The sequence below is a fragment of the Micromesistius poutassou genome (genome assembly GCF_964030765.1).
Source record: "Micromesistius poutassou genome assembly, chromosome: 22".
Taxonomy (NCBI): domain Eukaryota; kingdom Metazoa; phylum Chordata; class Actinopteri; order Gadiformes; family Gadidae; genus Micromesistius; species Micromesistius poutassou.
Window position 1 is genome coordinate 13,232,149 of NC_140292.1, and position 23,001 is coordinate 13,255,149.

General features: G+C 48.9%; 1 protein-coding gene across 1 annotated transcript in view; it reads right to left on the minus strand.

Moving 5' to 3' along the window:
* The window catches only part of ap3b1a (adaptor related protein complex 3 subunit beta 1a), a gene marked incomplete at its 3' end in the record, with an annotated part of 52,367 nt that overhangs the window by 11,725 nt on the left and 17,641 nt on the right, over positions 1-23,001 (minus strand). The window contains exons 8-22 of the mRNA XM_084486824.1: positions 22,814-22,969; positions 18,197-18,294; positions 17,062-17,116; positions 16,915-16,986; positions 16,762-16,824; positions 16,016-16,148; positions 15,734-15,843; positions 14,018-14,194; positions 12,417-12,603; positions 10,730-10,860; positions 10,136-10,310; positions 9,268-9,424; positions 7,517-7,652; positions 4,830-4,881; positions 4,397-4,500 (exon numbers count right to left, since the gene is read on the minus strand). Coding sequence (XP_084342950.1) covers positions 4,397-4,500; positions 4,830-4,881; positions 7,517-7,652; positions 9,268-9,424; positions 10,136-10,310; positions 10,730-10,860; positions 12,417-12,603; positions 14,018-14,194; positions 15,734-15,843; positions 16,016-16,148; positions 16,762-16,824; positions 16,915-16,986; positions 17,062-17,116; positions 18,197-18,294; positions 22,814-22,969 — 1,806 coding nt within the window. The remainder of the gene's footprint in view (positions 1-4,396; positions 4,501-4,829; positions 4,882-7,516; positions 7,653-9,267; positions 9,425-10,135; positions 10,311-10,729; positions 10,861-12,416; positions 12,604-14,017; positions 14,195-15,733; positions 15,844-16,015; positions 16,149-16,761; positions 16,825-16,914; positions 16,987-17,061; positions 17,117-18,196; positions 18,295-22,813; positions 22,970-23,001) is intronic.

The following is a 23,001-nucleotide window of genomic DNA, read 5'->3' on the forward strand; positions in this document are numbered from 1 at the left end:
GTGTTGTGGAGGAGGTGGAGGGTGTTGTGGAGGAGGTGGAGGAGGAGGAGGTGGAGGGTGTTGTGGAGGAGGTGGAGGAGGAGGAGGTGGAGGGTGTTGTGGAGGAGGTGGAGGAGGAGGTGGTGGAGGGTGTTGTGGAGGAGGTGGAGGGAGGAGGTGGTGGAGGGTGTTGTGGAGGAGGTGGAGGAGGAGGAGGTGGAGGGTGTTGTGGAGGAGGTGGAGGAGGAGGTGGTGGAGGGTGTTGTGGAGGAGGTGGAGGGTGTTGTGGAGGAGGTGGGAGGAGGAGTGGTGGAGGGTGTTGTGGAGGAGGTGGAGGGTGTTGTGGAGGAGGTGGAGGAGGAGGTGGTGGAGGGTGTTGTGGAGGAGGTGGAGGAGGAGGAGGTGGAGGGTGTTGTGGAGGAGGTGGAGGAGGAGGTGGTGGAGGGTGTTGTGGAGGAGGTGGAGGGTGTTGTGGAGGAGGTGGAGGAGGAGGTGGTGGAGGGTGTTGTGGAGGAGGTGGAGGGTGTTGTGGAGGAGGTGGAGGAGGAGGTGGTGGTGGAGGGTGTTGTGGAGGAGGTGGAGGGTGTTGTGGAGGAGGTGGAGGAAGTGAGGGCCGAACACAGATGCGTGGGCACGTATTGAAAATCCATTTCGTTTTGGTTTTCTTCCTTCACACGCGTCAGAAGACGACTGAACTTAAGGGATGGGATTTTCATTAGGGCCGCTAAAATGGCTGCTGGGAGGTAGTGAGGGAGGCGGGGCTACGGCGCATGGGCTTTGACTTTTGGCCATAATTGTTCCCCTTAACTCTGGAGATGACAATTAATGGAGGGGCTGAGTAGAAGGACCTTGATGGTGCGTTAATGTCCGCCAATGTTACTCCGCTGCACGGCACGCAGACCCGGGGCCAGTTCACTTACGCCAATTTACCTCCAGATTAGGTATTCAAAAACCATTAATTCACAATTTCTGCACCAAACAAGTGAACCCCGGCGATGGGACGCGGTGTTTAGAGGAAGAGCCCAGCAGGGGAACGCGCCATTAACTCATCTACAGCCGCTGCTACAAGACCGGTCCGTTATTAGAGGGCCGTTATTGTGGAGAAGAGCCTGTCACACAAAGTAGGGAAAAACACATCAGACCACTCAATTAACTAACTGCTTAGAATAACTCTGAATTACATATTACCACAGATGCAATAGTCTAGAAAACAACAGTAAAGAAATCGGTTCATTAATGAATGATTGATGTTGGAAATAATAAAATGTATATATATATATATATAATGAAGCCTAAAGTAAAAACAAACGTGATAAAATCTAAATATAAAAGCCGGCAGTCGTAACGCAGCATTAAGCATTCATTTAATGAATTTCTCCTAGGGGGGATTAGGGGGTGTGGCTAGCTTCATAGCTAGCATCATAGCTAGCTTCATGGGTTAGCTTCAGAGTTAGCATCATAGCTAGCTTCATGGGTTAGCTTCAGAGTTAGCATCATAGCTAGCTTCATGGGTTAGCTTCATAGTTAGCATCATAGCTAGCTTCATGGGTTAGCTTCAGAGTTAGCATCATAGCTAGCTTCATGGGTTAGCTTCATAGCTAGCTTCATAGCTAGCGTCATGGGTTAGCTTCATAGCTAGCTTCATGGGTTAGCTTCATAGCTAGCGTCATGGTACTCATCCCCCGTGTTTGAGTGGCAGCAGCAGCATGGGGGCGGAGCCTCCTCCGGCCATAAAGAGGCTGGACCCAGCGAGGGGAGGGGTCAGACGGGTGAGAGGGAGATGAGGGGGGGGGCCCGCCTCACCCGCCTGATGGGCACCAAATGAACAAATTATGATGCCGCCGCCCCCCCCCCCCCACGGGCGTGATGGGGTCAGCCGCCCCCGCCCCCCCACTGACAGTTCAATTTCCCCCCAGCGCGCCGCCGCCCGCCGCCATGCTAATTATGAATGAAGCGCTATCAGCCGCCGCCGCCGCCGCGCGGCTCGGACAGCGGCCTGAGAGAGGTGGGGGGGCAGTGGGGGGGGGGGGCAGGGCGCTATAAGAGGCGTTGGTGGGAGAGATTCTAATGTCAAAATGTTATTAGAGGGAGCGGGAGGCCGGGCGGAGGAAGGAGAGGGGCGGTCAGAGGGGCGGGGGGGGGTCAGAGCGCAGGGTTAATCTAAATGCCTTTGATAACCGCGCAGTAATTCTCTAAAAGGGCGCTCAGCTGAGACCGACTCGCTGCCTCTGGGGGCGTATTGGAGAGGAATAGAAATGACACTGGGGCGGTGTGTGTGTGTGTGTGTGTGTGTGTGTGTGTGTGTGTGTGTGTGTGTGTGTGTGTGTGTGTGTGTGTGTGTGTGTGAATAGGTGTGCGTGTGTGTGCGTGTGTATATAGGTGTGTGTGTGTGTGTGTGTGTGTGTGTGTGTGAATAGGTGTGTGTGTGGGGAGGAGAGGTTTGCGGTGCCGTGCGGTGCCGAGGAGTATAAAGCTGTAGTTATTTACCTTGTCTATGAATTCTGATGCCCATCATGTATTTATGCATAAAATTGACTCTGAATCAGTTGTAATCTGCATTTGGATTCTCCATTACTCCGTGGCCTTCACCTCAAGCCACCGAGAGACTGACAAGTCCTGCCGAGCGTAAACACAGCCCAGCCAGGCATACACCAGGCCTGAGAGCAGCCGTCAGTCATCCTGACGGACAGGCAGGTGTGATGGGCAGCGCTGGGACAGAGTGAGCCTCCAGGAGGCAGCAGCTCAACAGAGGAGCTGGAGAACGCCAAGGCTTGGGAACCTACCCCCCGGATATAGTCTTGTTAATGGATTTAGATTTAGTCTAATCCTCGAGCAGTCCTACTGGGTTATAGAACCTCTGGTCCAGCAGTCCTACTGGGTTACAGCAGAACCTCTGGTCCAGCAGTCCTACTGGGTTAAAGAACCTCTGGTCCAGCAGTCCTACTGTGTTATAGAACCTCTGGTCCAGCAGTCCTACTGGGTTACAGCAGAACCTCTGGTCCAGCAGTCCTACTGTGTTACAGCAGAACCTCTGGTCCAGCAGTCCTACTGTGTTATAGAACCTCTGGTCCAGCAGTCCTACTGGTTATAGAACCTCTGGTCCAGCAGTCCTACTGTGTTATAGAACCTCTGGTCCAGCAGTCCTACTGGGTTACAGCAGAACCTCTGGTCCAGCAGTCCTACTGTGTTACAGCAGAACCTCTGGTCCAGCAGTCCTACTGGGTTATAGCAGAACCTCTGGTCCAGCAGTCCTACTGTGTTATAGAACCTCTGGTCCAGCAGTCCTACTGGGTTATAGAACCTCTGGTCCAGCAGTCCTACTGTGTTACAGCAGAACTCCTGTGAGGAGACGGCACAGAGCCTGGACAGGAAACCAAAAACTCAAAGGGGCGGAGCTACGCCTTGTATCCTGTTTCGTTCGATATTCTACTGAAAAAACAACAACTTGCGAGTGGATGAAGCTTTCAGAAGGGGATTTGCACAGTGTATTACTACACCGGTCCGTCTACACAGTGAGGATTTGAAACCTTTACAACACGATCAGTTGACTACTGCTGGGTTACTGTACACCAGTGACCCCCTCACTGGTCCCCCCCCCGGCCACATCATAGGAACTCCTGTTCTCCTCATATCCTTACTGTTAAGTACGTCCAGCTATTTCAACTTTGTTTATCAAGCAGAACACCAAAAATGCGTTTCTCGAGTGGGTCAACAGAAAAACACAGTTTGTTAGTTTTGAAATGATGGATGGAAAACAAAAAGAACAAAGGGATAGACAGCGCTCCCACAGAGACCTCAACCTGGAACGCCGTTTGCTCCTGTGGGAAAAACAAGACCACACACAAGGAGAGAAAGAAGCTGTCACTGGCAGAAAGGTCAACCATCACATATACACACAGCGGCGACGCCAGGGACCAGACAGCTGACAGAGAGGGATGGAAGGTGACAGAGACTGAGAGAGAGAGAGAGAGAGAGAGAGAGAGAGAGAGAGAGAGAGAGAGAGAGAGACTGAGAGGGAGAGAGAGAGAGAGAGAGAGAGAGAGAGAGAGAGAGAGAGAGAGAGAGAGAGAGAGAGAGAGACTGAGGAAGACAGAGGGATAGAGAGGGATAGAGAGAGAGACAGAGAGAGACACACAGACAGATAAAGACACACAGAGAGACAGAAAGAGAAACACACACACACACACACACACACACACACACACACAGACAGAGATAGAGACAGACTATAACTAATGAAGGGGAAACGGGCAGGGAGGCCGGTTATAAATACGAGGATAGGGGCGGAAAAGGTCAACAGCAGAGACTCCACCAGGGAGGGAGAGAGCTCATTTCAGCACCTCATATGTAACCTGTTCACCACACACACACACACACACACACACGGAGAACATTTTATTTTCTTTGTCTCCCTCACCTGCTGGGCGGAGGCGACGCTGGAGAGGGACAGGCCCTCCAGGTCCGACAGCAGACTGGGGGAGTACGCCGAGGCCTTGGGCGCCGTCGGAGCGGAGGGAGCCACTGCAAGAGACGAACACCACCAGCCGTCATCACCGTTCTGCGCTCATCACCACAACAACAGTGTGACTCCTCACTGACAAGGACAATCACTGTTTACGCCGCGCGCGACAAACCCCAGTGTTTATGTTTTGTTTACTCTCATTATACTTCTGATTTGATTTCGCGTGGAAATATCTTCCCGGTTTGTACTCTTCATGTCGTTAGCCGATGTGAAGGTGTGTTGTTGTTGTTGTTGTTGAGGGAGACGAGAGCGGCACGCCGGCCAACGCGCTCTCCGCCGCGCCGCTCCCAACACCGCCCGGCGACACGGGAGCAGCTCCTCCACTCACCGTCGTCCAGATCCAGCAGAGACACCACCTCCGTCTGGGGCCGCACGCGCGCCTGCAACACAAGAGCCACACCGGTAACCCACCGGGAACGCACCGGGAACCCACCGGTAACACACCGGTAACGCACCGGCATCACCAGCAGCCCGCCGCCGCCGCCGCCGGGGGGACCCGACAGCGTGACGGCTGAAAGAGACCGCCGGCAACTGACGGACGGACGGACGGCCAGGCGGGCGGGCGGGCGAGCTGAGGTAGTCTGGAGCGTGATGTCGGGAGTGCGTGAGAGACGTTTCAATCCCGCTGACAGCCGGCGGCGCGTCGCAGGCGCGCCGCCCGTCCTCTGGGAGAAGGTGCTGAGCGTACGCGCGGGGATCTGCGGCGCCCGGCCATGCGGCGCCACGTCACCTCCCATACAGGCCGGGCCGCGGCGACGGGGTCAGGCCTGTCACGCTTCTGACTCGTAGGGATTGCGTTACATCCTCCCCCCCCCCCCCCCCGGCATGGTAATCCATTCAAACACGCACTAGCACACCCAAGCCATTTACACAGGGGGGGCTTTGGTCTGCACACGCGTCCCACCAGCCACACGGCTTCATTCCCGTCAGGCGGAGCTGAGAGCGGAACATTTCACTCCGCTGACGGAGAACGGGGGAACCGGGATGTACTGTACGGCACGGCGGGGGCGGGGACAACGTACAGTAAGAGTTTATCATGGCCTGCGTCTGATCAGCTCTGTTGGGACTGACGCGTGTTGGAGATAATGGAGACCAGGTTGAAGGTTTGGATGGGCGAGAGAGGAGATATGACAGACACAGAAACAGAGAGAGAGGGACTGAGTGGGAAAGAGAAGGAAAAAACACTGGCAGAAAGAAATGCATAATTCATGCTGGATGCCCAAATGACAAAATGTATGAAATGGGAATTTCATCATGCAGAACGTGGGATGGATGGATAAAGGGGTGTGTGCGTGTGCGTGTGTGTGCGTTTGATGTGAAGTAGGACAGAGTGAGATATAGGTTTGCAATGGACAGAGCCAAAACATTTAGCGGGGGGTTGCATCAAAATAACAATTCACAAAACAGGATGTGCATTTTAATTTACCAGTGTGTACCAAGCTGATTATTGAGAGGTAAATGTTGTGTGTGAATAAAAATGGAAAAAGATGTGCAATATTATATTGGATGACACCTACCTATACCTTACTATAAAATCGAAAATCGATTACACCTACATTTTCATTTGCTATTTAAAAAGTGAATGTTACTGATTCTGGAGTTTAACCACCACAGTTACTAGTCCACTGGCAACAGGGCTTATTCAATTAAAAAAACAACATGAAATGATCCAGAAAGTGCACGAATACATCAGCACTGTTGGGAGGAGCCTTGTCGAGCAGAAACAGCACTTCAGTGGCCGACTCTCTATAATCGTTAGCTGCAATGCAGTAAAGCTTGAAATAAGTTGCGAGTCCGTCGTCAATATCGACCTGAGAGCAGGATGAAGTGGTTGGTTGTGTCGACCGGTTTGATAACGGAGTCGAACAGTAGCAGAATATCTCTTTTGAGGTCAACCGCAAAAACTATCAGTGCAGAATTAAACCTCCTTTATAGTAAAGCAGAGTTAAACCTCCTTTATAGTAAAGCAGAGTTAAACCTCCTTTATAGTAAAGCAGAGTTAAACCTCCTTTATAGTAAAGCAGAGTTAAACCTCCTTTATAGTAAAGAAGAGTTAAACCTCCTTTATAGTAAAGAAGAGTTAAACCTCCTTTATAGTAAAGCAGAGTTAAACCTCCTTTATAGTAAAGCAGAGTTAAACCTCCTTTATAGTAAAGCAGAGTTAAACCTCCTTTATAGTAAAGCAGAGTTAAACCTCCTTTACAGTAAAGGAGAGTTAAACCTCCTTTACAGTAAAGCAGAGTTAAACCTCCTTTATAGTAAAGCAGAGTTAAACCTCCTTTATAGTAAAGCAGAGTTAAACCTCCTTTATAGTAAAGCAGAGTTAAACCTCCTTTATAGTAAAGCAGAGTTAAACCTCCTTTATAGTAAAGCAGAGTTAAACCTCCTTTATAGTAAAGCAGAGTCAAACCTCCTTTATAGTAAAGCAGAGTTAAACCTCCTTTATAGTAAAGCAGAGTCAAACCTCCTTTATAGTAAAGCAGAGTTAAACCTCCTTTATAGTAAAGCAGAGTTAAACCTCCTTTACAGTAAAGCAGAGTTAAACCTCCTTTATAGTAAAGCAGAGTTAAACCTCCTTTATAGTAAAGGAGAGTTAAACCTCCTTTACAGTAAAGCAGAGTTAAACCTCCTTTATAGTAAAGCAGAGTTAAACCTCCTTTATAGTAAAGCAGAGTTAAACCTCCTTTATAGTAAAGCAGAGTTAAACCTCCTTTATAGTAAAGCAGAGTTAAACCTCCTTTATAGTAAAGCAGAGTTAAACCTCCTTTATAGTAAAGCAGAGTCAAACCTCCTTTATAGTAAAGCAGAGTTAAACCTCCTTTATAGTAAAGCAGAGTTAATCCTCCTTTATAGTAAAGCAGAGTTAAACCTCCTTTATAGTAAAGCAGAGTTAAACCTCCTTTACAGTAAAGCAGAGTTAAACCTCCTTTATAGTAAAGAAGAGTTAAACCTCCTTTATAGTAAAGCAGAGTTAAACCTCCTTTACAGCGCTGTGTGATCTCACAAGCGGCTCACCTTAGGTTTGGAGCTGCTGGAGCTCTTCTTCTGCTCCGTGCCCGAGTCAGAGTCAGAGTCAGAGTCAGATGAGGAGGAGGAGGAGGAGGCGTCTGACGAGCTGCTGACCATCGCCCCGTTGTTGTTCTCCTCCTCGCTGGAGAGGAAACACAGGAAGCACAACGGCGTGGTGAGGGCGCTCTGGGTCCCGTACCTGCAGCCGACCCGGAGGCCTCCTCCCGCCGGCAGCTTCCCTGTTCCACCGCCACGGCACAGCACTGAGCCAAGTTTGAGGACATTCAAAGGGCTCTGGGATATTGAACCAACAATGTATACCTGAGAAAGCCACTCTAAGAGTCTCTAAGAACATCCATCTTTTTAAACAAAGTGAGAACTTCAACTTGGCTGGTTCAAACAGCAACTATCAATATGCTTTTGTTTTGTCAAGTTAATTGACTGTTGCGTTCACTCACCAGATATTTTTTCTACCACTCCCCGCCCCCCCCCCCCCCCCCCAATCCCCCCCATCTCTTCCACTTGCTCCGTCTCTTCAATTTGTCCCCATAATGACTGTTTACTCCGGCTGCCTGCGCTCCTCAGCTGTTCAATTAATGAGGAGCATTGTGACGGTAGCTGGCTTTTTAACTTGGGAGATGATGAAAAGCCAGTATTAATTTGGCCTACAGATTTCATTTGCTGGGAACAGGAGAAAGCGATATAAATCACGGAGGGCATGATTAGGCCCTGCCTGGAATGACTGGGGCGTAATGAGGGCATTATGCTGCGTTTGTTGTGGAAGCGCTGGGGTAAGCCACTCTAATTACTCAGCGTGTATGCGCGCACACCTCGATGTGCACAAGTTTCTATGTGCACGGCGTGCCTTTGTGCATGCATCTCGCGAGCATGCACCTCTCATTGTGGATGTGAGCATGGGTGTCTTCGTCTAAGGTGAGCGTGCGTGTGTGCGCAGAGTGTCAGTGTGCGGTGTGCGTGCCTGTGCGTGTGTGCGTGCCTGTGCGCGCGTGCGTGCGTGGCTCTAATGAAAGCCTCTAATTGAGGGAACGGGGTGGGCTGAGGGACTGGGGAGCCGCTACGTCTGCTGTGAGCTGTGTTCATCAGCAGATCAAGTACAGCCTATAAAATAAATGATTTCCAAGTGTGTTGAGAGTGTGTGTTGAGTCTGTGTGCGTGTGATCATAGCCGATATTAATGACTCAAATCTCATTTATCGGGAACACCAGACTGCTAAATGACCAATCAGAAGTCATTATCCATTAGCTATGTAAATGCAGCTTGCTCCGCTGGAGGAAAAGGCCCGTTGATTTGCTCGTTAATGGAACTCCAGCTAACGATATTCCAGCAGCTCGGCCAGCCAAGAACAAAGTGTGTGTGTGAGAGGGAGCGAGTGAGAAATTGAAATATCAGAGAATTGAACAGAATAAAATAAGGAGAGACGCCCACACAGGGTGAAGCCGGCCTGGGTCCCCGGTGAGAGGCTGTTTAGAGCAGGCCACGTTGCCATAGAGAACCTCCTCACACACAATACAAAATGGCTGCAGAGGCGAGCAGATGGAGGCGTTGCGTTATTGGCTCGGCGCAGCACCGCTCACGTTCGCTCGCGGCGAGTTCCACAAACGCACACCTGTTATAATTAGCAGAGCCTGTCTGAGAGGCAAGAGAAACTAAACGGGTGACATCTGGACGCCGCGCTGAGTTACCGTGAGTGGGTGGGTGGGGGGTGGGGGGGGGGGGGGGGGGGATTCTTTGCGTACCTGTCGACAGCTTTCAACTTGGCTTTGGAGTTGCTGTTTTTTTTATTCTTCTCCTTCTTCTGGTCCGTTTCGGACTCACTGGAGCTCTTCTCCGATTGGCTGGAGCTCCTGGCCGAGCCGTCGCTCGTCTCCTCGTCGCTCTCCTCGGAGCCGGAGGCTGAGGCCAACACACACGAGTTCAACACGTACACAAAGACACACTCAGTGTGGCTGACAGACACTTTACGCCCTGGAGGCAGCCCCTCCACCACCGCGCTCATCCAGCTCTGGAAGGTTCTGCCGAGGTCCGTTTGTGGCGGAGGAACGGGCGACCTCACCGTGCGGCCGATTGGACGAGCTCTGGCCAGTCACATACCATCACCACCGCGGCGCACACAGAAGTGCCGCGTTGCCGTGAGCAAACGTCACCGCTTTCATTGTCAACGTTTTCATTGAAGACACATTTTCTTTGTTCAAACGAAGCCATTGCCAAAGTAGTGTCAATAATACTCTCTGAATGGAGACATAGTGGAAGTGTGTTACACCCCGGCTTCCTCTTCATCACCCACTGGGGTCGGCTGATTGGCCGGAGCCCAGCTGCCCGTGTCGGACTGGTTCTCTGGTTCTGAAAAACCAGAGTTGGCCTTTGCTCCGTTCGTAAAGTGTGCAGTCCCACACACGCCCATACAGCCGCCGCAAGATCTACGTGGCCGCAAAGTTTGTACACTTTGCTCACGGAGCTTTGAAATTTGTGTGGGACACGAAACAAACCGCCTCGTGAACCGTTGAGGCGGCACGTACAGTTGATGCACGGCGAATCCATGAGGTGTTAGCCTGGCTCAGCAGGGCTGGACACTTACAGAAGCACAGGAATATTAACGCTTCGTACCTTCACTGCTGCTGCTGCTGCTGCTGCTGCTGTCGTTGCTGCTGCTGCCGCTGCTGTCCTTGGATCCCTTGCCGTCGTCCTGGTCGCCCTCCGAGTCAGAGTAGAACTTGTCCTCTGACTTGGCCGACTTGGCCGGCTTGGACTTCCCCGCGGTGGGCACCCACTCGCTCACCGGCTGCACCACACAAGAGCAGACGCAGCACAAGAGGCCCCCGAGGAGGAGAGGAGGACACCAACGCTGTGTTAGTGGGTGAGATCAAGTCCAACGGAAGCAACAGGATTCATAAACAACCCTGATGGTTGGATGGGAAAAGTTTCCATAGACAAATCTATTGTAATGGTTAAGAAAAAGGCCAAAAGGTGTGGCCATGTTGTTCTCTAACATCACATACTGAACTTGCATCCTGCATTTATTTCAACCAAACAGTAAAGAAAGCACCAGGAAGTAAATAGGTTTTAAATATAAGCTACTATGTATATAACATATACATATATATATAACGTATATAACAATAGTATGAACACTAAGAGCTATGGATGGGATCCATGTGAAGTGCAGATAATGAGACCATGCATCAGTGGGCCCGTCAGTACCGGCTCCATGACCTCCACGTTCCTCACGGACTGGTCCGGAGCCACCGCCGGCCAATCAGAGAGCTCCTGGTAGCCCGAGGCTTTGAGGTTGAGGCTGTGGGACAGCGTTCCCAGCTGGTAGCGATCGCGGTCTGACACATCAGTGGGAAGGTTTATGAGTTAAGGATGGAGGACGCAATGGGGTGGATGAGGAACAGAGAGATCAATACAAGTCTGTGAAGGTTACTTCAGTTATTAGCATTCAAAATGTGGCTTAATGTCATCAAACCAACAAAGAGCTCTTTAGTACAACGTATACGCATCCTCTCCCACTTTACACTATTAAATACATGAGCGTCAGGGGGCGTGTGTGTGTGTGTGTGTGTGTGTGTGTGTGTGTGTGTGTGTGTGTGTGTGCAGTCAATTCTTCCTGCCTGTTGGCAAATACTATTAATATGGTGTGCACGTGTGTGTGCGTGTGTTGTGTCAATGTGCAGTGGGAGCTTTGTTCTAAAAACTGTGCTTCACTTCTAAAAAAAAAACTAAACCCTAAATTGTGAATATTAAAAATGACAGGGACTGTTAACGCCTTGCATAAACAGCCAGTTGGTGCAAAACGGCCTCAGAATGTTAATGCATTGCAACGCTTATTCGGCCGAAATTGTTTCAAGGAGAGGGAGGGGAGAGGGGGATGGAGAGGGGGAGAGAGAGAGGAGGAGGGAGAGGGAGAAAGGGAGAGGGTGAGGGAGAGGGAGAAAGAGAAAGAGGGAGAATGAGAAAAGGTTACCGTTAACAGAGTAATTTGCCCATCTCATTAGTCCCCACTAAAGACAGACGACCCCTGTGCCCTCCAGAGAGCTAGTCACAGCAGAACGATGAGACCACGGGGGCTGTATTCTCCATTGTCCCTCTCCCGCTGAATTAACATAACTCCACCGAGAGAAGAGGTCCAGTTCACATGGGTGTCACGCAGACACTCTTAGCGTAGGGGGAGCCACAACTCATTGCACCATTTTGCTGCATGTTGTCATTGAGAGGACGCCATATCAGTGCCATACAGGAGCACGTTGGTTAGCGTGCGTTGCTGTTGTTGGACACGGGAAAGCAGTGAGAAATAATTAAAAAGGCAAAGACATTTTTTTCATTGAGAGGAAGTTATTTTTGTTCGAAAAGACAAAAGCAACGGTGGAACGTTCTGGATGATGTCAGGACTCTGCATAGCCACCCCCTCCCACGCCTCCTACGCACTTATTGTATGTCAGTTGTCAATTGTAAGTGGTTCTATGACATTTTACTGTACCTTTACTGTACCGACAGCGATAGATTGTTGCTTCTCCTTCTTCTGACAAATTGTAACAACATTGTAAGTCGCTTTAGATAAAAGCGTCTCTAAATGCCCTGGATGTAAACGTCAGCGCTGTAGGTTGGTGTATCTTATGGAACAAAGGTAAACGTCAGCGCTGTGGGTTGGTGTATCTTATGGAACAAAGGTAAACGTCAGCGCTGTAGGTTGGTGTATCTTATGGAACAAAGGTAAACGTCAGCGCTGTAGGTTGGTGTATCTTATGGAACAAAGGTAAACGTCAGCGCTGTAGGTTGGTGTATCTTATGGAACAAAGGTAAACGTCAGCGCTGTAGGTTGGTGTATCTTATGGAACAAAGGTAAACGGAGGAGCGTCGTTGTGAAGGGGGGGTCAGGGGGTTGTACCTTTGAAGGCTGACTGCAGCAGCGGCGCCGGCTTGGGGGCCAGCAGGATGCGGCGTGCGTACTTGCTGAGCGCGCCGCTCTTTTCGTTGGGCACGATGAGCTGGCGTATGAAGCGCGTGCGGTCGCGGATGTCGTAGTTCTGGTCGTACTTGCCCAGGTTCAGGATGTACTGGGTCAGCAGCTTGGTCTGTTGGAAGAGGACACCTTTTAAACATCCCACATCATGTTTTTTTTTAAGGGTTAATAATTGCATTTGCGATGCCTGTATGTAAAAAGTATATATATAAAAATATATATATATATATTCGATATTCTCACACTTCATTTCTGCAAAACCAATTTCAACGTATTTCAAAAACGTTCTGTTTTGTATCGTGTTGCTGCACTTCTGCACAGTCTGACGTCACGCTGTACGGAAGGAAAGTTTGAGCGCAAACGGGCTGTTTGACGCCCTTATTGAGGGGCGTTCTCGGTGGGCGCCAATACTCCCCCTGGCTCGGACTTCGATTTCTCTGTCTCAGCAGACGTAAAACATATATACATACGTCATATAACGTATAGTATAAAGCATATAGTCTAAAGCAAAGGGAAAAGTCGAACAAGCACGATATCACCCCTTCAAAGGGAGAAAGAATTTAGTTTTATGAGATAATCAGGAAAAGCCATGAATAAAAAGGAAACGGTGCTGATAAATAAGCTTCTTATGAACCATTTTCCATTTCCCTTATTCCTCCTCATCTGTTTCCTCCTCAGGTCTATTGCCCACCAGTAGACCGTCCGCTCTAACTCGTGTTCTAACGATCCCGTACAATGGAGACAGGCTACAGTGTGGAGAAACACGCCAATGTACCATTCCAGGTCGGCACGGAAACGAGAACAACGTTCCTCTCCCTCTACAGACCATCCAGGGGGAGGGGCTTAGTGATCTGCTGGGTCTAGGATGTGTCGTCTAGGCCCATAAACCCGTCATTGGCCGTGGTCACCTCCACCAGCCTGGACCATTAGGAGAACACCAGGCAAAGTGTCCCTGTACGATTTGCCCCCCCTCCCCCCACTGTGCCCACACTAGCCAATCTCACCTGGGCCTGAGTACGGTTGCCTCTTGTACATATAGGTTGCGTATCCGTGCGTGTGCGCGTGTCGGCTCATTAGCGTCTGTACCGTGGCCTGAGCACACCTCTCCTGTGTGTACTGAGGCCACGGAGTTGAACTGTACTGGAGTACGCATGGCGTGCTCACACCAGCCAAACCATCTAGACTTTAGGGGGCAGACGTAGTCGGGCACGGTGCAGACGGCCTTGAGTGAGTGCACCCTCACTGTACTGTACAGGAGAGTCCCACTAAACACAGGGGTTACAGCGCTGTGGTCAGATGGTTAGAAAAAGTTCATTCACACCCAGACTTGTGTGTGTCGGTGTTAACTGATCAGTAGGTTCTGTGAACACGACACCTTCGTAAAACGGTACGGTTTGTGATTACCGGTGAACAAAATCGAATGCTGCGATTGGACGGCCTCAACGTGACCGAGCCTAATCAGGTGCAGGGGGATGCTGTCTGGGGTCCCCCTGGGGTCCCCCTGGGGTCCCCCTGGGGTCCCTCACCTGTTTGGAGTTGGTCAGGTAGAGCTTGGCGGCCAGGTTGACGATCTGCAGCTTGACGATGTCCTCCTCCGCCGTGAAGCTCTTGGCCATCTTGCGGAGGACGTCGGGGGCGATCTTGGGCACCCTCTCGCAGTACTCCCCGATCAGCCACAGGATGCTGGCCCGGGCCATCGCCACCTGGCCGCCGCGGAGGGGAGCACACCGGGTCAGCCGCTGGGGGGTATGTTAAGTTTCCTAAAGATGCTTTTAAAGATCCCAATGCCTTTCAGGGTTGATCATTGCATCCGGGGGTACCACTAGAGTAGGGCTACATGCCTGTATGTTAGGAACACCTCTTATTATTCTCTGACTTTTCATTTCTGCAAAACCAATTTCAGCGTCGTTCAAAAACGTTCTGATTTGTATCGCGTCGCTTTAAGGCCCCCCTCCCGAGCAGCCCAGTCTGCTGTGATTGGTCGAACGCTTTGCACGTGTGTCGGCAAATTCAGGAAGTAAAGTTTGAGCGCAAACAAGCTGTTTCACGCACTTATTGAGTGAGGGGCGTTCTCGGTGGGTGCCAATACTCCCCCTGGCTCGGACTTAGTTTGTCTACCTTAGCAGACGTAAAACATGTACTCATACGTCATAACAGTCTACAGCAAAGGGAAAAGTCAAAAAAGCATGATATCACCCCCTTGCAGAGGATCCAGGTCCTGTGGTCATTATTGAGCAGATAGGGGAGGCGGTATACAATGAGTTAGGGTTGTCAGACCCACAGCGTTCAGCTGGGACCCCAACACCCTAGCCACTAGACCCCTAGTATGTATCAATGGACCAAATCGAAAATTGTGATGTAAACAAAACGGCAAACTTTCCCCCCGCGCCCCAACAGACCACTGACTGCCCGCAATACAGACCCACTGGGGTGTGAGGGATGAGTAGGACCCTTCACGCAGGGGCTACAAGGACACAGAGATGTTAGTCCGCTCCTGGCCTCATTAAACCAACAACTGCAGAGCCAGCGTCCACAAAACACTCAAGACGCACTTGTTCAGAGTTCACCTAGACTCTGCGTAGCCACCCCGGCCCACCTCTCCTACTTATTGTACATCCTGGAACTTAATGTACGCACTTATTGAATGTCGTGGTAGTATAGTAGTACCTTATAGTACTTAGCACTGTGTAGCCTCTTACCCTAGCTATCTTTGTTGTACACGGGGAATGGGTTAACCTAGCGATTGTAAGTGCTTGGCACTTGGTTCTATGAACATCCTAACTGTACCGACAGCGATATGTTGTTTCACCTTATTCTGGCAAATGTACTTATTGTAAGTCGCTTCGGATAAAAGTGTCTAAACGTAAATGGGACTATTTTGTACCCTTTCAAGATCACCGTATTCGTCTGCAGGTCCCTAGCCTATGAGAACACACCCGTTTAGAGAGTCTAGCTCTTCATCTGCAGGTCCCTAGCCTGTGAGAACACACCGTCTAGAGAGTCTGGCTCTTCATCTGCAGGTCACTAGGCTGTGAGAACACACCGTCTAGAGAGTCTAGCTCTTCATCTGCAGGTCCCTAGCCTGTGAGAACACACCCGTCTAGAGAGTCTGGCTCTTCATCTGCAGGTCCCTAGCCTGTGAGAACACACCCGTCTAGAGAGTCTGGCTCTTCATCTGCAGGTCCCTAGCCTGTGAGAACACACCCGTCTAGAGAGTCTGGCTCGAGGCCTGCACAGTGTACCGTGATCTTGTCAAAGAGCTTGGCCATGTGCTTGATGATGTCACTGTGCTGGGTGGGCTGTGTCTGCAGGAGCTTCTTGATCACCACCACACTCTCCGCCACCACCGTCTCTGTGGAGACCAGCACAGAGCGTCTCAGAACACACACACACACACACACACACACACACACACACACACACACACACACACACACACACACACACACACACACACACACACACACACACACACACACACACACACACGGGGGGGACAATAGACTAAGTGTGTTGGACAGTACCGTCTCGGTTGGAGAGCAGCAGCACCAGGCCGTTGAGACAGGTGTCTGTGACCTCAGAGATGTTGGTGGCACACCTGCCGATGGCCTGAATGGTGGCGGCAGCAAACGCCTTGTCCTGGCTCTTCACATAGGTCTGGAGGGAGAGGGTTAGGGCTAGTATCCGTATATCAAACTGTTATGTTGAGTTGTTGGAGCAGAATGTCTGAGAATGCTCGTGGACTCCAGCCGTCTAAAGAGAGACTGTATTACACACTGCGTCATTGTTTAATATGTTGTACGTTGACCTTGGTTTACTTGGGGGTCAGCACTGAGATGGAGCGTCTGCAATGTTCTGGGGGAGGGGGCACAGAGCCTGGGCAGGACACCAACCACTGCTTGTAGGAGCCGGGGATCGAACTAGCAACCGGAAGGATGCTAGTTCGAGGTGTCCCTGAGCAAGACACCTCAGCCTGACTGCTCCTGACGAGCTGGCTGTCGCCTTGCGTGGTTGGAACCCCGGTCGGTGTGTGAATGTGTGCATGAATGGGTGAATGTGAGGCAGTATTGTACAGCGCTTTGAGTGGCCACTGGTTAGAAAAGCTCAGTATAAACGCAGTCAACAACAACTAACAAGTGTGAATCTTTCAATCTTTCTGGTTTGCGAGGCTAGATGAATACACAACCGCTAACCCTACAGTGGGAATGTACGCTGGTCATGATACGAAACACGAATAAAAGTCAAAGTACATTTATAAACTGAAACAAACCTGGAATTCTCTCAGAATTGTGGATATGTTTGCCTCGTTGGCCAGGTTGGTGAGAATCTCCAGCTGAGGAGGGAAAAAAACACATGGTTTTAAAAATAGTCACTTCAAACTAAACTCTAGTTGTCACAACAGCTCCACTGCGTGCTGCGCTACCTTCAGCGTTTTGATGTGCGTGGGGTCTGTTGACCTCACGTAGAAGCTCTTCATGTAGGGTTCAAACATGCCCTGGGCGGGAGAGACACATCGTGTTATACGTGACAGGATTCACAGCGTCTGGAGCTCTCTGTGGTGACATCTTACCTTCCTCTGGATCGACATGGTGGCGATGTTCTGCAGCACCACGTACTGCACCTCCCTGGAGAGAGAGACACGTCCTCATGACTCCATCATGTACCCAACAGTCACCCAGCAGACACGCTCGTCAAAGAAAACCCTTGTTAGAAATGTGGCTCACACTCAGGTTCTGTTCCGTTCCGCCTTTTTTTTAAGATTGATTTTTGCTTTTTTATGCTTTATGCTAGAGTGAGAGACAGTTTCTGCAGTTACATGCCAAAAACCGTACAGTTCTACCAAATGAAAGGATCTAAATGTAACTAAATGACTGCACTAAGTCTTAAAATGACAACGATAGGTCATCAGAGAAATAGGAAACAAAGTGGAAATACAAGCCTCTCCGACAACAGTGCTACAGGCAGCCGGTTCTGTCCCTATTCTCCCAGTACCCTGGGTGGCAGCATAGGAAACGTATTGGCAAGAAAACACAGCCTGCCGTAGCTATGGAAGAGCAATCAAACAAACGGGTAAACTGAGATTGTACTAGATTCTACCCAACCTAAAAGGTGTTTTCCTCTTTCGGAAAAGCTCAACGACCAAAGCCGTGCTGAAACACGGGTCAATCCTTTGAAAGATGGAGCCAGCTTAGAGCCCACAAGGGTTTGAAGACGGATGACAGGTGAGCAGGTTTATACTTTGCAAACAATAAATAAATTGCAAACGTATCCATTAGCTGGTCAACTGACTGTGTAGGACTTGTCATCGCAGATCACAGTCAGAACAGAATCATGGTATCATTCTATTGCCAGTGGGCTTAGTCCAAATAGAGCACAATTTGAATTTGCTCAGCAATTCACTCTGGGAACAAGCAATATAATCCCTCCCCGATGCTCCTCTCCCAGCACATTAACCAATCACATCGGTGTGTCTGATATAGGCAGGCCAAAAGCGCTGCTGTTTTACCGACCGGATACGGCAAGAGTCTTATCTATTGGTTAGCTACGCTGGTGATATTTTCAAATGCATGCTTGGTGCCTCCCCTTGAGTTGGGCCATTTTCATTACTCGTTGCCAGACCCTACAGCTTTCTAGGTGTGGGTCTGGATTTCCAGGCTAAGTATTTGTGCCCCTTCAGTGTAGGGCTGAGACAGAGTGGGTCCTACCTGTGGCTTCTGAGCAGTCTGACCAGGGACTTGGTGACAGCGCTGACTTCCTGCGTCGGTGCAAGGTGCCAGTAGAGCTGGGCCACGGCCATCACCACCTGAAACACCCCAAGGCTTTAGTGGTCCTTCACAAACACCCCAAGGCTTTAGTGGTCCTTCACAAACACCCCAAGGCTTTAGTGGTCCTTCACAAACACCCCAAGGCTTTAGTGGTCCTTCACAAACACCCCAAGGCTTTAGTGGTCATTCACAAACACCCCAAGGCTTTAGTGGTCCTTCACAAAGACCCCAAGGCTTTAGTGGTCATTCACAAACACCCCAAGGCTTTAGTGGTCATTCACAAACACCCCAAGGCTTTAGTGGTCCTTCACAAACACCCCAAGGCTTTAGTGGTCCTTCACAAACACCCCAAGGCTTTAGTGGTCCTTCACAAACACCCCAAGGCTTTAGTGGTCCTTCACAAACACCCCAAGGCTTTAGTGGTCCTTCACAAACACCCCAAGGCTTTAGTGGTCCTTCACAAACACCCCAAGGCTTTAGTGGTCCTTCACAAACACCCCAGGAGAAGACACTAGGGATGATGTCATTCACAAAGACCCCAGCAGAAGACTTTAGGGATGATGTCATTCACAAAGACTCCAGCAGAACCTACACAACACTACCGTACTTTCCCGAATATAAGCCGCGGTTTATACTAGGGCTGTGCAATTAATCGAATTTTGATCACAATTTCGATTCTTGGGTCAAACGATCTCCAAATTAATAAAATCGAGTTGGAACAATTCTTTTGAAAAAAAAAATATATATTATTTTTTTTTTTTGGATTCTGAAGTTCAAGACAAGTTAAATGCATTTTATTTTCAAACTCAAAAAGAATCGTTTGAAGAATTGTGATTTCAATCTTGACCAAAAAAATCGTGATTCTCATTTTTTCCAAAATCGCGCAGCCCTAGTTTATACACAAATTTTCAAATTGCGTAAGCTATGTGGCTTATGCATGGGTGCAGCCAATACATGGGAAAATGATTTCTAAAAATCCATTTTCAGTTAATTAGGTTATTCGTTCTTTGCTACGAATTTCTTTCATACGTTGTTCGTTGGTAAGGTTGGTCTGAAGCGCCCGTAGAACCTTCTTAGCTCTACCATAGTGATGATTCAGCTCCTGAAGCTAGTCTCCGCCACTGTACAGTAACCTTTAGAAATCCCTGTTGCACATGGAACTGCCACATTGGCAGTGTTGTGTTTCACCAATATACAGTACAGTAGGCCTACATATATGGTACAGCAGGCGAGGTCAGCTCGACTTTTGAATAATTTCAAAAACTCGCAACTTCAAAAAATTAATGTATTCATTTTACAATTCAAAAATGAACAAAACTGTCTTCTAAATTAAGGAAATGATACTGGGAAACGAATAAACCATTATAAGCAACGAGTGAACTTAATAAGTGGTCGAAATACTTTTTTCAACCACCGCCTCTTTCTCTTGACGGTGCGCAAAGCCCACACACAGACAGGTAGCAAAAAGCAAAGCAGTGTCAGCATAAACAGTTGTGAGTTAAATTTGTCCATCGGGGAACACGTCAATTCCTCTAATGCTGACGTTAAAAATAAATCAGCACAGATTTACCTTGATCTTCAACTGTAGCCTTGCTGAACTCCCTGCATCCTCGCTGTCTTTATTCCTTTTTTCCAGATTCATATGGCGGTCTTATCATGGTGAACTAGCTCATTTTCAGGTGTTTAACAGCGACACGCACTCGGAGACAGTAAAGAAAGACAGGTCCTGTAGCTGCTACGCACGTTTGATGTGCTCTCGCCGTTCTCCTGCACAAAAATGTGCGCGTGTCAAACAGTAGGCCTAGTCGGTCTTAACGTTAAGGGGGAAAAGCAAGTTCAAGTTTAACATCGATTTGCAGTGACCACTTGGCTGAAGGGGTTTATATGCCTATTCATTACATAATTAGCCCATTTGAAACTTGTGTGGCCTATATATGGGTGCGGCTTATGCACAATTCTGTTTTTTTTATAGCCTACATAAATGAAAGGCTTGCGGTTTATCCACGATGCGGCCTATATGCGGGAAATTACGGTAATGATGATGCTCAATATTTGCTATTGTTGTCGTGTTGCACGTTTTCACTGTTAATATACAATTCTAAATTTGGTTTATGAATTCCAATCTAGAATAGGGGTGTACGGTATAAACGGTACAGAAAGTACACCGCTACTTTGCGCTATGATATGGATTTAGACTGTGAGACCGGTAGACAGTGTTGTGTGCAACGTGTTACAAAGTAAGTAACGTGAATACAGTAACGTAACTACTTTTTCATGTGAAAAGTTACGCAAAACTACTGAAAATATGGTATTGAAACGTAACGGCGCAACATTACTTTTCCCAGGGACCGATTTGACAGTGATACTGCCTTCTCAGGCAGTCTGCTATTGCGCAAGCACGCAGGCACACAGCCTGCTCAATAGTCCCTTCACAAGCTCTCATTCCACACCGTACGAGACGTGAAGCTGTCTCTGCATCTCAGACATCGCTTCTGCAGGCATTTTCCAAAGCCAGACCTTACGACAAAAAAAGCCAGCAGTGGAACGAGATAACAAACGCCGTCACTGTTTACCTGTGTAAGGACATGGTTCCCTTTCAAAATGTCGATCCCAGGTACGCACTACCTGCCTGCACACACTTCAGCCAAATTGAGGTGCCAAAACTATACGGCAAGGTCCGCGACCAAGTGGAAAAATAAATCCATACTATCCATACTGGAAGTAACTTAAAAAAAGAGAAAAGATTTAGCATTTTTTTCTATTGCAGTTTTGCTCAATAAATGTTCTTAAAATACTTTGTGAAATATTTCCTAGTAATACAAAAATACAGTAATAGCTGCCTAACCAGTATTTTACCCCTTCAGAAGCATTTATATCAAAATTAGATTATAGAATTAACATACAGTGATATAATACCGTTACCATCTATGCCTCAAATCATAGCGTGATATAAATTTTAGTCCATACCGTACAGCCCTAATCTAGAAAGATAAAACATTATAGGTATAGTAAGAATTAGGGATCGACCCATATGGCTTCTTTAGGGCCGATACGATACCGTTGTTTCATCAGCATTCGCCGATGACCGATACACCGAGACAGATTTTCTTGAGCCGATATGTGGAGCTGATTAGTGCTTTTGCTCCCTCGATTTACATCATCAAAATGACACAATGATGATAACAAATGTTACAAGTCTCAATAAAAAAAGGGACATTTACTGAACAGTCTGTAAATCATAAAAAATAAATAGAAATCTGCGAAAATTATCGGTCAATACCGATACACGTAAATAACGCAAATATCGGTCGATCACTAGTAAGAATGGACAAAATAAGAGCAAAAATCTCAAACCCAACTGATCTCTAAAAATGCACCTCTGTGATTCCCTTCAACCAGAGAACCTTCACAAATAAAATAAATAAAAAGAAACCGGGTGTGTGCACAGCAGCCATCATACTGATGTGATCCAGCCACTCTATTAAGATGGAGCACATGGCCAAGTTTTCTCCACAGGCAAGCAGCGTTTTTAATCAAAACTTTGTATTTGGGGGCATTTGTCCTCCAGCTGCCGCACAGCGACAGAGACCTTGAGGCTCCCGGTGATGGAGTTCTGCTCCCACTCCACATTCCTCTCAGCTTTTTTATATCCCTGCATCCATCCGTCCATCCAGCCTCCAGATGCATTAGGCTGCTACAGTGTGTGTATGTGTGTGTGTGTGTGTGTGTGTGTGTGTGTGTGTGTGTGTGTGTGTGTGTGTGTGTGTGTGTGTGTGTGTGAGAGTGTGAGACAACATAGACCAGCGTCTCCATTAGTCAAACACAAGGTCTTGGTGTTTAAGTTATGAACACACGTCTGCATTGCTGAGAATGCTGAGGAACCAAACTGAATGGCTGCTTCTGCTTAACCAACACAAATGATGCCTTCATTGTGTTACAGTGAAGATCAAATAATATCACAATGTTCTGTATGTACTCAGGCCTTTTAGTCCAACAAGGAAAATGGAGCATTATTTCTAAAGATGCTCCCAGATACACCGACCAACTACACGGCAGGTACGTCTACTCCTACAGACGTACTCTCAACGTTCTTCAGAGTAGGGCTTTAGAGACATCTTCACCAACAGTACGTCCACTTCTTTCTCCATAGTCCCACTTTCCTTAGCGATGCACTTTAACGCTGAGCAGAGTGCCGAGAGCCGAGAGCAGAGCATGCGATGCCGCTGTGTGCTCACCGCAGTGTTCCTGCTCTGCAGGAGGGGTCTGGTGTTGTGTACTCACCGCAGTGTTCCTGCTCTGCAGGAGGGGTCTGGTGTTGTGTACTCACCGCAGTGTTCCGGCTCTGCAGGAGGGGTCTGGTGCTGTGTACTCACCGCAGTGTTCCGGCTCTGCAGGAGGGGTCTGGTGTTGTGTACTCACCGCAGTGTTCCGGCTCTGCAGGAGGGGTCTGGTGTTGTGTACTCACCGCAGTGTTCCGGCTCTGCAGGAGGGGTCTGGTGCTGTGTACTCACCGCAGTGTTCCGGCTCTGCAGGAGGGGTCTGGTGTTGTGTACTCACCGCAGTGTTCCGGCTCTGCAGGAGGGGTCTGGTGTTGCGCAGCAGCAGCCGGTGGTCTGGGTCCATCATGTAGGGCTTGGTCTCCGTCTGGTCTCTCTTCTCCTCCGAGTCAGAGTCGTAGAAGGCCTTCTCGTTGTTCTCGTCAAATGAGACGCCCTGAAAGCCGGCGAGATGGAGATCATCCTCTT